Source organism: Pogoniulus pusillus, chromosome 23 (assembly GCF_015220805.1).
Source record: "Pogoniulus pusillus isolate bPogPus1 chromosome 23, bPogPus1.pri, whole genome shotgun sequence".
Taxonomy (NCBI): Eukaryota; Metazoa; Chordata; class Aves; order Piciformes; family Lybiidae; genus Pogoniulus; species Pogoniulus pusillus.
Window position 1 is genome coordinate 9,351,852 of NC_087286.1, and position 16,952 is coordinate 9,368,803.

Below are 16,952 nucleotides of genomic sequence, written 5' to 3' on the forward strand. Positions count from 1 at the left end.
GCAATGGGTGGAAGTTGAGGCATAGGAAGTTCCATGGAAACATGAGGAGGAATTTTTTCCCTGGGAGGGTGACAGAGCACTGGAACAGGCTGCCCAGGGGGGTTGTGGAGTCTTCCTCTCTGGAGATACTCAAGATCTGCCTGAATGTACTTCTGTGTGATCTGGTCTAGGTGATCCTGTTCTGGCAAAGAGGTTGGACTGGATGAGTTTTCAAGGTCCCTTCCAGCCCCTGACATTCTATGATACTGGGCCTCAGGAACAGAGCACAAAGCCCAACCACCACTCTAAACAGCAGAATCATTTTGTACAGTCACAGAAGTGTTGCAGTTGGAAAAGACCTTTAAGATCATCCAGTCCAACAATTCTCTAACCCCACCAAGGCTGATGCTAAACCATGGCACTGCCTCTCTGAAACACCTCCAGCAATGACTCTGCCACCTCCCTGGGCAGCTGTTCCAGTGACTTACAACTCTTTCAAGAGAGAATTTTCTTCTGATCTCCAACCTAAACCTCACCTGGGGCAACTTGAGCCCATCTCCTCTTGTCCCATCACTTGTTTCCTGGGAGAAGAGACCAACTGCCACCTCACTCCAACCTTTAAGGGAGTTGTAGAGAGCCAAAAGATCTCCTCTCAGCCTCCTTTTCTCCAATCTAAACAGCCTCAGTTCCCTCAGCTGCTCCTCACCAGCCCTGTTCTCCATACCCTTCCCCAGCTTCATTGCCATTCTCTGGACACAACCCAGCACCTCAATGTCTTCTTTGGAGTGAGGAGTCCAAAACTGAACCCAGGGCTCAAGGTATGGTCTCACTAGTGTCCAGTACAGGGAGTCAGCCACTTCCCTGGTCCTGCTGGTCACACTGCTCCTGATCTAAGCTAGGATGCTGGTGGCCTTCTTGGCCACCCGGGCACACACTGGCTCACGTTCAGCTAGCTGCTGATGAACACTGCATGCACCTTTCCACACCTACTCTCCACAGCTTTTATTTGATGGTATCAGTTTGTTCTAGTTGTGGTTTTGTGCTGAAGAAATGGCAGCCATTTTGATCCACCACTGCTTCCATACTGAGGGATGTCCCTTTCACAGTTAAGGAACAATTAGGTAGCTTTTTTGAGGAAACTTTGGATGGGGATGCTTCTCTGATTTTTATAAGAGCTCAGACTGAGAGTGCCTGAGGCTACAGCTTTTGCTTCCTTAAAAGTCTCCCACACTGAAGCTACCAGTAACCCAAACCACCTCCTGTACTGCATTCCCAAGCAGCACTCAGAAAGTTTTCAAGCACAATACACTAGTGAAAAATCTTCCACAAGACAGGGATCTACTGAAGAGAGTCCAAGGGAGAGTATAAGAAAGGAGGAATCCCCCAGTCCTTTCACCAATGAAGAAGCACTGAGAGACCTGGGGAGAAGAGAACACTGAGAGGAGATCTTACCAATGCCTATAAACATCTGAGTAATGGGTGAAGGTGCCAGGCTCTTTCTGGTGGTGCTCAGTGATAGAACGACGGGTACAAGATGGAAGACAGAAAGTTCCACCTCAACATGAGGAGAAACTTTGCTGTGAGGATGCTGGAGCCCTGCACCAGGCTGCCCAGACAGCCTGTGAATGCTCCTCCTCTGGAGACTTTCCAAATCTATCTGCACGCATTCCTGTGTTACCTGGCCTAGGTGACCCTGCTGTGATGAGGATGTGACTCAATCTCTGGAGGCCCTGTCTGACCCCTAACACTCTGTGATTCTAAGATACACACTTCATAAGCAAATGAGGAGGAGATGCAGATAAGGAGCTGACAGAACAATTCCACAAACCTAGTCAGCTACGTGGGGTTAAATCAAGCAGTTGTATGGCATGAAAACAAGACAGGAGAAACAAACTGCAGTAGAACCTCTTTCAACTACAGCTACTAAACCTGGGGGTAAAGAATTTTTAACATTCACAGTACACAATCCTGAAGAGAGCAGTGCCAATGCCAGGACACACGAATTACTCTTTAATAGTCTGCTAATGCGCTTATCTCAATGATCTTTGCTGCAAATAAATAAATAGTGAATCTTTGATTCTTGCTTTGGAAGTCTCCTTGTTTTGAAGTCTTAAGATTCCCAATAGGAAGTAAAAAAACTATCATGGAATGAGCAGAAAAAGGCAAATAGAGTGTTAGCAATTATCATAAGGGAATAGAGAACAAAATAAAACACAGATTTATGCCACTTGAAAAAATCATGTTGTTTCTCTATCTCAGTACTACCTGCACTTCTCCAAATAGGATATAAGTAGAACTTAGAGAGAGATGGAAAGGTTAAGGATAATTTCGTTTGAATGGAAAAAACACAGTATTACGATATCTAGGTCTAAAGAAGGTAAAAAGGGGAAGTGACAGAAATTCATCAATTATGAATCTTGTAAAGATGCTGAATATTTTTAATGACTAGTCACTGGTTTTCAAGTGTCAAAACATGATCAGCAACAGCTGCAAACAAAGTACATCCTTTTATAGTGCATAAAGACATCAAACTCACATCTCATTTCAGATGCTAACAGCCTAAATGGTTTCAAAAGCAATTACATCAATTTGCAAAAGAGACCAGTCCACAGAAGAGATGTACAGCTACAGACATCCTGCCTTGAGAGGAGATGCAAAGAATCCTAGTAAGAAAATGTTCCTTTGAAACAAATGGTTCCAACACAGAACTCGTCTAGCAGCATGATGAAGGGCCAACACTACTAGACCAGTCCTCCTTATGATTTGGAACTATATCCAGACTTTCCCAAGCCTCAATGAAGAACAGAAAAACTGTTTTTATCCCACCCCAGTGCCAATCCCAGTCCCGACCCAAATGCCACTCCTATCCCAGTGCCAATCTCAACTCCATTCCCTATCCCAACACCAGCCCCAACCAGGTACCCACCACACCCTGCAGATGGCAAGGGCAGTCCTGGTCTTCCTTCCCTCCTGTTTGCTGATGTTCCTGGCAGCCTCCACCAACTCCTGCATCCCACCTTCCTTTCCCCACCCTATGAATTTGTAGAAGGCAGCTAAAAAAGGTGGTTTATTCTGGAAGAACAGTCTGTGCTCCTGGTGTAACTGCCTCTGCTGACAGCTACTCCATTTCTGACAGCCTGCACTGAAGTACCCTCCCAGCCACCTACTTACCTCCTACAATGTACAGCCAAGCTATTGAATCCCAACGTGCAATGGTATCAAGAAAGGTTATAGGCTGGTGAACAGAAATCAGATGTGCTAAAAATTGATGCTGTAGTAGCTGCACTTCACTTTCCTTGTTTGCCTTTCTCTTCCATCTCTACTGCCTTACGCACTTCTCTCCCAGACTTGACTGAATCCTTCCTTTCTTCATCTAATCCTTATGCTAGCTGCTATTGTTTGCTTTAAAATCTTAGCATTCTTCTTCCTCATAATCCATGCTGCCCAGGAAGACTCTGGTGCTTCCAGCTCACTTGTTTTAACTAGTTTCAAAACACCTAAGAACGGACCATGTGTCACTGCCTACAACCCAGGCACCAGCATTCCACTCCTCACTGTTTTCAAGTGAATTGGGCATGCACACAACAGCTAAAAAGAATTTCTAAGCTTACTATCACTTTCATAGCAGGGAACAAAAGGCCTTGGGAGTGGCCCTTTAAAGAATGTTAGGTGTTAACTGTATCATCAACCACTAAATTCTTCAGATTAGGCAGTAGTCCATGGCAGTTATCATACTTTTTTAAAGACAAAAGCCTGCATTCGAGATGCTCACATGAAATTTAACCATATTTACAGTCCATGAGTTGCTTCCGAGTTTTTTGGGAGGGAGTTGTTGGGGTTTTGGGGTTGTTTTTTCGTTTGGGTGGGGGTTTCGTTGTTTGATAATTTTATTATACTTGGAAATTATCAGGAAAACCTTCACATGAATATTCAGGCAAATAAACAATGGAAAATAGTTAAGAATCTATAGACATATTAAAAAATAAAGTAAAGCTCTAATAGATAGAAATCGTTTGAGTAGGAATGACCTGACAGGACTACTCATGTGCAAGCCCCAGGCATGCTTGTATTCTTCAGTTCTGTTTACAGCTCCCATGACTTTCCTCAGCAAAGTTCCTAAAGCAATACTGGTCCAAAGACTGTAGATGCTAACTCTCTTGGACAGAAAATTCCAGGTTTTCCAAGCTATATTTGTCTAACGAGAGCCCTCTCAGAAACTTTATACCACTGCATGTATCATAGAACCACAGAATAGTTTGGATTGGAAGGGACCTTAAAGATCATCTAGTCCCAGTATTAGTGGTAAGGACACCTTCCACTCGACCAGGTTGCTCAAGGCTTCATCCAGCCTGGCCTTGAACACCTCCAGGGAAGGACCAATCCACAGCTTCCCTGGGTAAGCTGTTCCAGTCTCACCACTCTCACTGTCATGAAAATCTTCCCCAGAGAAAGAGTCTCCACAGCCTGCTTCACCTAACTCTCTCCATCAGATTCCTGTCTCTGGGAGGCCCAGAACTGGATACAGTATTCCAATGCCTTCTGGTGTTGCAGCTGAATCTTCACATCAAGTGAACGGAAAATTTATATGTAACCTGCACTTCCTTCAGAGTTTAAAATCCTGACTCTGGTGCTGCCACCTCTGCCTGACAACAACTAAACAATTTTGCCTTCAGAGGGACAAAAGTGTTGCAGATACTATCAACAGAAGTCATTTCTTTAATATCTACATTTGATTTCTGAAAAGCTGCAAGTCGGTAAGGTCTGAAAAAGCAGATTTTTCAAGGAGGGGTAAAAATCTTATTGCTCCTTTTGTAGCGGCTTCTTCACCTCCCATCCCCCTTTTTTAATGCTCCCTTGTCACCTTTAACAGATTTTATGGAGTTAAAGGACTGATTGCTATCTCCCATTTGACTTACAAAGAATGCCTCACTCCAGTAATTGAGTCCAGATGCTGAAAGATGTTCACACTCAGAGAGATTTGTATTTTTATATATATAGATGTATAATGATATCAAATATAGCATTTTTTTAAGTCTTAATTTTTAAAAGAGATCTTGAGAACTAAAGAGTTGCAAGTAAGTAAACACCACCTGCGCCTCACTTCATTTTCAGCAACAAAATTGCATTTAAGGAATATTTCCTTCATTTTCAGAAAGGGGATACACTTCCAAAGCAAATATCAAGTTTTGCAATCGAGACATCTGATGGGATAGAAATCTGAATTGCTTCAGAGTGTCTCAAATTCCCCTGATCTATTTTAAATTCTAATTCTTAGTTTTATAAAAAGACCTAAAGAATTAACCCAAGCACAAAACTGGAAGTTCTAGCAAATTTTCTCCTATTTTTTATTTACTTCTGCTAAAATATAGTAATGATAGTGACATGTACATACAAGGACAATCAACCCCTGACAAAGCAGACAATTTATTTTGTCCAGTACGCAGGCAAAGCTGTCAGCTGCATCTCACCCATGCAGCACTGATTACCCAAACTTAAAGTAACTGACTTTTTGTTAGGAATTCAAACCTAGCACCAACTACATGCAAAGCACTTTGTAGTGTTACCAGTTCGATAGAATCTAACAGCAAAGACTTCACAAAAAGCTCACAGGCATCTTTGGAAACTTTCCTTCACCAAAAACTAGTTGAGAGGTGTCCTCGCCCCTGGCAGGGAGGCTGCAGTAGATCTCTAAGGTCCCTTCCAACCTGTGCCATTCTATTAGGAGGCTTAGTGTCCAGCACTGAGCTGTCTCAGCTAGAGGGATTTCACAAGCAGCTTCTGGACATTCTTCCAAAAAGTAACAAGCCAAAGGTAACAGAAAAGATGCTCACGGCCAGGTTGAGCAGCCTGGTCTAATGGAAGCTGCCCGTGACAGAGGGGTGGGAACTGGACGATCTTTAAACTCCCTTCCAAAGATTCTACAAATTCTATGAAAGATTCTACAAATCTTTGGAAAACACCATGAAGCCTCCCAGCAAGCATTTTTTCCCCCCAAGCCTTAACACAAGCATGGAATACACCTCTTTTAGAGCCACCTCCTGCAGACTGACATTGCCTAACAATTCCCTGCTAACTACTGCACTTTGAAATGCATTATTTACCCAGTTATGGTATTCCATGTGCCAAGCTGCTGCAGCAAGCTAGTTTTTATTTTGGAGATCAAAGGGATAATGCAGCACAGACTGAGGTTCACAGATCAGAGCCAAACAAGAATTTCACATGATTTGATTTCTAGCTCTAGAGTACCTGCAGATCCAATAAATATGCTCCACTCAGCTCTATCTTCAGAGCACCTCTAAATCTTCAGCACCATTACTAAGAATTACTCAACTACTACTTCCTCTCACTTGATCATGTTTTACCTTTTTTGTTAGGCTAAGGATCATTATGGTATCAGCTTTCAGTTCCCCATGTGATGTTCACAGTCAAATGAGCTCACTCTCTAGCTATTTCCAGTCCTGGACTCCTTCTCATGGCTCTTCTTTACACAAAGCAGAGAGCAAAGGTAGAGGCAAACACAGTATTTGAAGACCAGATGCACTCTACTGAACATAAAGCCACTTTTCTCAACAATTTGCTATTGATGCATTCGAATCTTTCAAAACACAGCTCAGCCCTGGAAGCCAAGACAGAGCTCATTATTCATAGAGTAACAGAATTAACTGGATAGGAAAAGACCGTGGAGATCGTTGGGTGCAACCTATCACCCAACATCATCTAATCAACAAAAACCATGGCACCAAGTGCCACATCCAGTCTCCTTTTAAACACCTCTAGAGAAAGTGACTCCATCATACCACCACCTCAGGCAGCCTATTCCAATGCCAACCACTTCTGTGAAGAACTTCTTCCTAACATCCAGCCTAAACCTGTCCTGGAGCAGTTTGAGGCTCCTGTTCTGTCACTGGTTGCCTGGGAGAAGACACCAACCCCCAACCTGGCCACGACCTCCTTTCAAGTAGTTGTAGAGAGCAATAAGGCCTCCCTTTCACCCTTCTCCACCTTCACTCATCTTCTGTTCAACCCTTTCCACAGAAGACCATCCTTATCCAGCAAGTACACATCCATCTTTCTTAGAACCTTTCACTTCAGCTCTACAAACACAACTCTTAATTTGTATTGCTTACCAAAAGCAATCACAAAATGTCAGGTTAGAAGGGACCCCAAGGATCATCTGGCCCCACCTTTTGCCGTGCTAAGTCCAACCTTTCTGGGATCTATTTTGCCCTGTCCTCACTCCCACATTTTCTCAGAAATTCCATAATTTTCCCATTAATAGAGTAAGGCTGATAACATGGGTGGAAGCTGAGGCATAGGAAGTTCCATGGAAACATGAGAAGGAATTTTTTTCCCTGTGAGGGTGACAGAACACTGGAATAGGCTGCCGAGGGGGATCGTGGAGTATCTCCAGAAAGGGAGATTCCCTCTCTGGAGATACTCAAAGCCTGCCTGGATGTGTTTCTGTGTGGTCTGGTCGAGGTGATCCTGCTCTGGCATGAGATTTTGAGGTCCCTTCCAGCCCCTAACATTCTGTGATTCTATGCACTGATACAGAGAAAAGTGGCACAGAAGTAAAGACTTTGATTTAATAATGCTCTGATTAACATGAAATTGTTATCCATTAACTACATGCAATGAGAAGTTTTGCCAATGTCCTGTCATTCCAGGTCTTTAAACTATCACATGGTGTCAACTGAAATGTTAACATCTGCTATGCCACTGCTTGTATTAAAAGAACATCAACAAAAAAATAAAGTCAACTTATTTTCCATAACCTACAATAATCAGCAGTGGACATCTCATCTCACATGCCAGTATCTTTCTTGTACCAGTCACATTCTAATTACACACCATTAACTATCCACCAGTCTCCTACAACCTCACAAGCTGGAAAGGCACTGTCAGTCTAAAAACATGAAGTACTCAACATCAGAAAACATCTATGTCATTCTTCAAGTTGTTTTAACACCTACTTTAGGTAAGACCATTTTCACAAGCTTCCCCTATCCTTATGTGATTTCTTCCCAATTGTTTGCTGAATGTCTCCATTCTATACCAACAACCAATTTTAACATTACTGCCTCACATCAAACCAACACCATCCTGTTGAGTCTTGAATATGATTAACTATATTCTTAGTATATGAATTCTGGTTTTTGCCTTATGCTTAGTCCTAAAAGTATTAGTATCAAATCATTCCATTTTATCTCCCCTGGAATACAAACAGACTTTTTTAACACAGCAAGACTTTTTTCTGCTTCCCCTTCTTGGGCACCTAGCAGATAAATGTAATAGCACAAACTGATGCAGAATAATTTGTTCTAAACTCTTTCTCCCAATAGCTTTAACTAGTTAAGTCAGAGGCTTCAGGAGTTCAAACATATCATCAAGATTGAACATAAGCTCCAAGGGTCTCTCTCTCTTTCAATGAGAATCACTTCAAGTTAACTCCTCTACTCTGAAGCTCACAGTTCTCTTACATCACCGCTATGACAACAAGGGGAACAGGAAGATGATCATGCACAAGAGCATAGTATTTGTCAGAGGCTTCGTCACTGCTTGAATCAGAGGAGAAAGGAGAATACAATAGATAGCCTAAGCTGAAGCACTGAGTGAACTGCTATATAAGGCAGTGATTTGACTGCGCAAGATGTTAGATCAATCCAGCAGGGAGCTTGTGCCAAAACCCATCCTAAATCAGTTTGCAATATTGCTCTATTGAAGTACAGGACTGGAGCCATCCTTTATTCCAACACCTGTCTTGTATTATTAACCAGAGCATACTGAAGTCTGGGTAAGGATAGAATACAGATGATGGGGGAGACAGAAAATGAAGGAAGACAACTTATAAAGTTGCCTCAGTTGTGAGAAAGGATCCCAGAAGACAGGCACAGCAAAGGTACTGGAAGAATGGGTGAACCATTAAGGCCCAATCTAAAATCTAACCTTCTCCAGCCTTCTTGAGGGGAAAAAAAAATACACTTTGGAACCATAGAATCTTTCAAGCTGGAAAAGACCTTGAAATTCATCCAGCCTTCTACCAAACACCTCCATGATCAGTAGAAGAGATTCTGAAGTGCCATGTCTACTTGTTTTTTAAGCACTCCCAGGGATGATAAGCTCTTACAAGGTTTACATACATGACTCATAAGGGCATCAAATCAATTATGCAAAAATTAAGGTATTGAACCAAATGATCTCCTGGAAGTCCTTCGCAACTGAAGCTGACACTAGACAGTTTGTGGTACACTTGAGATTAAGAAGAGAACCAGGACAGACAAAGAAGTACCCCTGTAAACTTGAAGCTCTGCAATGCTTCCATCAGCAAAACCCCATGCAGAACAGGTAACTGCAGTGACTTTTTCTGCCAGAACATAGACATTTCAGTTTATTTCTGACATCTGATAGCTTTCCATTTTCCCTTACTGCACTAGTTGCCAAAAGTCAGACAAATGTCACAAAAATGGTTTGTTTGGATTCTTCTCCCCTGTTGCTGTGGAACATGAGTTCTCAGAAAGCTCTTCAGGCACTGCAGTGTACTCCAAAGAGGAGCCAGAGCCTGCACAAAGTGCTTAACAGAATAACACAGAACATATGACAATTATTTAACACAGTTGTTTGATTTTTTAATTACATCACTTTGTTTCTGCACTTCAGTAGAAATAAAGTGCAAATGTGGTAGAAGAAACTTCTGATTTCAGAATCTATTGCAGAGATAAGCACTGGGACAAGATGCTACTCGTCTCTTCCAGTCCCTGGATGAAGGTTTCATGTTCCTTAACCACCACTGTTGTGAAAAAGACTATTTTTTTTTAAAATAGGTATCTCTAGCAGAAGACATCACTGCTTTACTGCAGACTAGAAATATTAAGAGTGCTATTGCCTAGAAGGACTCTGAGAATAATCTTAATCCTGAAAATGCAACTAATATAACCGAAATGGTTCTAGAAAATGTCTAAAGAGTTCAGATGAAATTCACCCGCATGAAAAAAAATGTGTCCCCTGAAATCACTCTGAAGATGAGTCCCAGTCTGGAGGAACCAGTACCAGCTTTATGCTACTCTCACTGACTTAGGTCTTCTTAGACAACAAACTTACAGTGCTTTGTGAATTTCCATAAAGAGAAGTCAGGTTTGTAAATAAGCTGCTAGTGGATAACGTTTTGTTTGGTTTGGGTTCCGTTGAGTGATTTTAGGGGTTTTCTTGTTTGGTTGGTTTGGTTTCTTAAACAGGGACAGCTCTACCAGAAAAAAACAAACCACCTTACCACCCTAGCAGCTACACTGATTTCATTTTGAAGTTAATCTTCAGTCCCTCAAGTACTGAATGTAATGCAGTCAATGTTTCCTATCAGATTATAAACACATTTCATAAGAAACAAAAACATAAAGAGCATCAAGATTAAATCCTCAAAATTTTGAGTACATCATATCAGCTGCATGGCAACTGTGACCCAACCTGAGAGTTTGTATTGTAACAGCTTTTAATGACGTGGGTTTGTGCTAGTCAGGGTACATGTCTGCTCTTATTTAGCAGGAAAAGAGAAATTCTGTGGTACTGATTGTCGTGATTTGTACAGATCTCAACAAGCACTCTTAAAATGGAGTATCATTACCTCATGATAGCTGCAATTAAAGTTAAGATGGGAAGGAGGTTCTTGAAGAAGTGCCTCAAAAGCTTTGTTCAGGATGGTCTAACTCATTCCTGATTCTGCTGCTTTGAAGTAACAGGGCAATTCCAAGTGAGAGCCAGTAAAAACTTCCTGGCTTGCCTTCCCCTGCATTTTCTCTCACTACGTTTACATGCACAAACTCTTACTGGGTGTTCTGGGTCAAATCATTTAGACTCACTTATCGGATGTTGTTACTGGCCAATACAGAGACATTTCAAAGAGAAACATCAGCATAGCATACCTGAGAAAATGTGTGTTTCTGATAATACTGCTAGCACTCATATGCCCTTCCCTGTTGTGACCAAGTTGTAAATGGATTGCTAAGCCCAGAAAACACTGGTGATGAAGTGAGGAAAGCAGCACTATAACCACAAGAAAAAGGGGCAATGAGAGAGAAGACCACATTAAAACAGAACCCTCAGACTGCCGCAGAAGTTTCTGGATAAATTTAGAGCCCACATCCTAAGGCAAAGCTATCCCATCCGGTTTTGCTCCTTTGAGGTTTCTGAGCTTTTTTGGGGTGATTTTGTTTATGGATTTTGTTTGTGTTTCTTTCATACTCCAGGGCACCTTTGGAAAACACCACTGCTTTTGAGGCCAGGTCTAACACTGGCCAGCAAGAAGCAACGTATACTTAACACAGGTGAAATTCTGGAGCTGAAAGGTAATAAAACCTACCCCACATTTCCACATAGTAGAGACTTTTGCAAAAGCAGTTCATTAACATTATCACTGGATTTTTATAGATGGAAGAATGAGATGTAGCAGAGAACAAAACAAGCAAGAACTGACAAGAGTGGAATATTCTAGGACAAATCTACAGAGGGAAACACAGGTCATTCACTTCAAACCAAAAATCTTGTACTTCTGTTACCCCAGCTACACCAATACTTAATCCACCTCTAAGAGATTATGAAGAAATAGGAAAGTTTCTACTAAAATAACCAAAACACTGATGCTAACCTGTTGGATCCCTCTGTCTTTAACAGACACAAGATTAAGATGTTTTTTAAACTGCATTTTGATGAAAAAGGATCAGCAGTGAACTAAGAAGTTCTGTCCCAAACTACTTCTTCCTATGCATTTCAATGCAGTAAAAAAGATTTTTTAATACCTGCTACTGCCACTTCCATTATAACCCATAACAGAAATCACCATTTGCCAGTCTAATAAAGATTTAAAACAACAGGTCTTTGAGATCAAGTTTTTAAGTACCTGTCTTGTCCCAAAATAAGACTTTTTGTATCTTGAAGCATGCATATTTTTAAAAGAATCTCTCATACAGTGAGACATATACAATATAAAAGCAGAAAACCCTGCCCACAAGTAAATATTCAAGTTCAATTTCTTTTTCTCCTCAAAAAAGAAAAGAGAAGCAAAAAATCAACTGGATCAACAACAACAAAAGAAGATAAAATTTCAAAGTTTGAAAAAGGATTTATCAGCTTTTTTTAAATCCAAACACAAAGGCCTCCAAAGAAACTTCGAAGCAATAGAGCCTTTGGCAGGGAGGGTATTCTGCAGCGTCATTCCACACACAGGTTTACTGGGAACAGAAAGCCTCTCGCAGCCCCAGGTGCAGGCAACATTTAGAACAGAGGAAGAACAAACTAGCCAATTTCAATTGCTAAAAAGCACGTGAGAATATGAAAATGCCATCCAGTCACATAAGGGTCCAGATCCAGAATACCCTTTTATGTGTTTAGAAGTGTGAATTCCCCATGTAGCCACTCTGATTTTTAGTATAGCTAAACAGGCACAGAATAATTGAGAGGCATACTCAGAGCAGCTGAGATGCTCGAGTGCTGACTGGTTCATGTAACAGAACACACAGACCATACAGTCTGTGTAAACTAGCACTTATCACACCTAAACCTGTTATCTCTTAAAAAAAAACAACCAAACAACAAACTTTGTCCATGAAACTTATTTTTCCCTCTACAGCCTCCAAACCTGCATTTACGTAGCATACACAGGTCACCTATAGCACCACGGCACCTACACATGGAACAAAACTCTTCCAGCTGTCATATTCTTCTTATTACTTTTCTCCCACAAAGTGACTTTAAAGATACTCTAAGTGACATTGTTCTGGGCAAGCATACTCAGAATTACAGCTAAAATAAAGGCAGTTTGAGGTAAGAAAATAAATCCAATAAATGCCTACCTGAACCCACTGGAGATGAGCCAACACTAAGACTTTGTAAACTTCCATTCCTGAGCAAAGTTGGAGATTTTTGAAGACCAGAGCTTGTCACACTTCCTGCAGCAGATGCCACAGATGAAGTTGGGGAAGCAGAAGAAACTGAAAGATGGGAAATGCTTTCTTGACTCTTATTTCCTTTGGGTCTACCAGGCCCATGTTTACTTTGCTTATTTCCTTTCCGTTTCTTCTCTGTTACAGTTTCTTCGTCTATTCCAGAAGTCTGAGCTCGTTTGTATGCTGTAGAAGTAAGGCTCGAATTACCTATGTCTCCAGGTGAACTGTCAAAGTTTTTAGATTGGGAAACAGATGATGATGATGATGATGATGAAGGGAGACCAATTAAAGAAGTGAAACAATTGGCACTCCCCTCTTGACTCCCAGTCTCTCCTTTATGTACATCTTTGGTTGAGGAAGCCTGTTGAGAATGTGTGAAACTGTCACTTCGCAGATCTGTGTCTGTAAAACTCAAGAAATCCTGGGGAGACTGGACTGAGCTTCCAGAAGATGACTTTATGCTCCCAGGAGTGCCCAAAAAGCTTCCTGAAAAACAATTAAAACAAATTTTAAAGAGTTTTGTGATGTTATTTGCTTTTTTCTCCCTGTAGTCCACAAAAACTGACAGGTAATATTACTGCCTTAGAACACACATATTTGAAGCACAAGGATTTTATGAAAAACATTACAAAGAGCTAGAGAGTTTATTTTTAAGGTAAGTCACTGCTGCTCCTGCTGATCTTCACTCTGCTGGGCCTGACTCTCAGATTCAGATTTGAATTTCAGGCATGAACAAGGTGAAAATGAATAACAGGAAAATAACTTTGTGGCTTAGGCAACTTTGTCACCCCTTGTGTTCTTCAGGCACAAGAACCTCTTGGTGCAAGTCAAAACAGGTTTTCTTAAACATACCCAGATGTAAAAAGCAGCCTGACATGAACATTCTATTCTTAGGTCTACACTATGCTTGCAGCCTTCTTACGATCCCACCTACAGCAGGGCTCTGACACCAGTCAAGGGAAGAACAATTGCACCGAATTTGACCTGGGTGAGGAGGTGTTCCACAGAAGAGGTATTTTTCACAAAGATAGGACAAAAGGAGTAAAAAATTGTTTTTTAAGACTGCTTTAGCACTGTCAGAGAACATAAAGACCTTTTGTGCAACAGAATTATGTTGCTTCTGTAATACTTGGAGCGCAGTGATTCCATCACTGTGTTAGCACATGCAAGGCAGGAGCAACAGTATGAGGGGCAACAGTTTGAAACAGAAACAGAAGAGATTAAGGCTGGACATCAGGAGGAAGTTCTGCAGAAAAAGGGTGGTGAAATACTGGAACAGGTTGCCCAGAGATGTTGTGGAGGCCTCATCTCTGGAGATACTCAATATGAGACTCAATTTGACCTTGGGCCACCTGATAAGAGTTGGAGGTGTCTCTGCTGACTGCAGGAGGGTTGGACAAGATGGCCTTTGAGAGTGCCCTCCAATCCAATGCAATCTGTGAAAGAAGGAAACCCAAGAAGTGCAAACATCTCCTGTCACTGAAATTTACTAGCTTGATATGGGTGGCTGCATGTGGGTCTCATAACCACTACTCCGTCAGGAATACATTTCTAAATATGGTATCAGGTATAAAAAAATCCTTCAAAAATATTGGTGTATCATTCATACTTCATTAAAAATCCTTTAAAAATACATTTAAAACATAATTTGAATTAATACAGCAACTTAAAAATCATTAACATATTGTTGGGTGTGTCAAGTAAGTTTCGTTAACTTCAGTTAAAGCAGCTTTAAGGAAAAGAACAGGCATAGAATGAAGATCTGTTTTGCCATCTGCAGTGAGCATTGTTTTTCTGTAAATGCAGGAGCCCAAGGCAATTTTCCAAGTTTGGAGTATTTGAACAAACACACACTTCAGGGTTTTTTCAAGTAAAAAAGACTGAAATATGTAAAGAGTTCTAGACAGCTTTTAAAAAGTGATCACTGCAGAAATTCAGAGGAAGAGCATCATCATGAAGTGACAATAAAGCTGCTACACTAGGAAGAAATTCTTTACAGAGTGAGAGGTTAGACACTGGAACAAGTTGTCCAGGAAGGTTGTTGATGTCCCCTTCCTGGAGGTGTCGGACAAGGCCTGGAGCTTCCTGGGCTAATGAAAGGTGTCCCTATCCACAACAGGGGGGCTGGAACTACATGACTTTTATTGCCCTTTCTAACCCAATCCATTCTATGACTCTATGATACATGCCACAATGCAAAGTATGGAAAAAGACTTTATCAAATGTCTAGTTTTCTGCATTTCAGAGGAACATGTTGTCTTAGTTTAGAAATAAACCCCAAACTTTTAATTAACATACAAACAAATCCCAAAACTTTCTTCAACTCTGACAAAGATGTCATCATAAAATTGCTTTTCAGAAGTCACAGAATCATAGCATCTAGAGCCACGGAGGTTGGAAGAGACCTCTGAGACCATCCAGTCCAACTGCCTGCCTAAAACCCACAATCCCACCACTACTGCTAAGCCATATCCCCTCAAGAACCACATCCACGAGTCTTAAATATCTCCAAGGATGCTGACTCTACTACATCCCTGGGCAGCCTGTTCTAAATCTGAATCTCACAATCATAGAACAACAGGGGTTGCAAGGGACTTCTGGAGATCATCCATTTCAACACCTCTGCTAAAGCAAGGTCACCAACATAAGCTTGCCTGGGATTACAATGTCCAGGTGTGTATGGAATCTCACCAGAGAAGGAGATTCCACAACCTCTTTGGCAACATGAAAGTAAAGAAGTTTCTCTTCCTGCTAGGGTGGAACCTCCTGGGTTCCAGGCTTTGCCTGTTGCCCCTTTTCCTGTCACTGGACACCACTTAAAATGATGATCAAAGGGTTCAAACAAAATTACCTAATTTAGAATTGTAGTAGAGGACTTTCTGCATCTGTATTTTTCTCCCCACTTTTCCACCTCAGATATTACTAAAACTTCATCTGTGAAGGCTTTGAATCCCAGTCTCAGCAGAGCATTTAAGGAGTTTCAGCATGCTGATCAAACCCACCGAAGCCAACAGCAACCTTTTTGTATTACATAAGGTAAATAAACTGCAAATACTTGTCACATAATCATGTTCTGCTTATGTACTTTAAATGGGAAGAAATAAAAGGGCCTTTAACTTTGAAGAAAATGCTGTATTTTAAATGTCTGCATCTTGAAAAATTACACTGGGGCCACTACATCCTATGCATTAGGTAGTGCAGTTTCATTCTAATATGCACTAACTAAAAGAATATTAGTATCACTTCCTTAAGGAGGTCAGAAAACCCCCTAGGCTCAAATTCATCTGTTAGATTTTCCCCCAGACTAACTTTTCCCCCAGAGTAACTTCAGTTTTAACAGTTAAAAGAGAATACTTCAACAGTCTAAACGAAAGTATTGGAGGGGTGCCCTTTGAAGATGCACAGTGGCTTTTTTCATGCTATGACAATGAACAACTTATCACTGAAAAACAGTTATTTTTGCTCCAAAGTATTATTGAGGGTAAAGGACAAACTGCTTTTCAAGTTTTCCATATGTAAGAGAGTTCTAACTTACGCCACAGCAGAAGCTATCTCACAGCCTAACAATTAATACCTTGCTGAAAAGGGCTCGCTGTGCTCACAGTTGTGCCTGGGTTTCTTCCAGCACCAGGCTTTCTTCCCCTCTGACCTGAGTTGTGACCTGTAGATTTCTTCCCTTTGCTCTCTGACCCTCTGGCCTCTGAAGAATCTTTTCCACTCGAAACGTGTGTAGAAACTTCCTGGAAATTTGCATTTGTAAATCGAGCCGTGGTGTCTTCCAGCCGCTTCAAGGAGCCCGACATGGAGTTGTTGCTAGTGCTTGTGTATGACTGGCATTTGGGAAAGGCAGAACAAAGAACAGAAACAATTAGGTCACACACAAAAAAAATGGTTTAAAAGAACCCATTCCTCCAAATAAACTTAGAAGTGCTCCAGTACTAAGGTAAGTGACAACAGCAGGAGTTACATAAACTCCATTGTTAAAATTTTGGAACAACTGCAGCACATAAATCCTCATTTTATGGGGGGAAAAATGCATTA

At 41.3% G+C, this 16,952-nt stretch overlaps 1 protein-coding gene across 4 annotated transcripts in view; it reads right to left on the bottom strand.

Moving 5' to 3' along the window:
* Positions 1-16,952, bottom strand: part of MLLT10 (MLLT10 histone lysine methyltransferase DOT1L cofactor) — a 124,672-nt gene that overhangs the window by 47,515 nt on the left and 60,205 nt on the right. For all 4 annotated transcript variants that reach the window (XM_064162520.1, XM_064162523.1, XM_064162521.1 and 1 more), the window contains 2 exons: positions 16,486-16,741; positions 12,819-13,397 (listed from right to left, as the gene is read on the bottom strand). In XM_064162520.1, the coding sequence (XP_064018590.1) occupies positions 12,819-13,397; positions 16,486-16,741 (835 nt within the window). The remainder of the gene's footprint in view (positions 1-12,818; positions 13,398-16,485; positions 16,742-16,952) is intronic.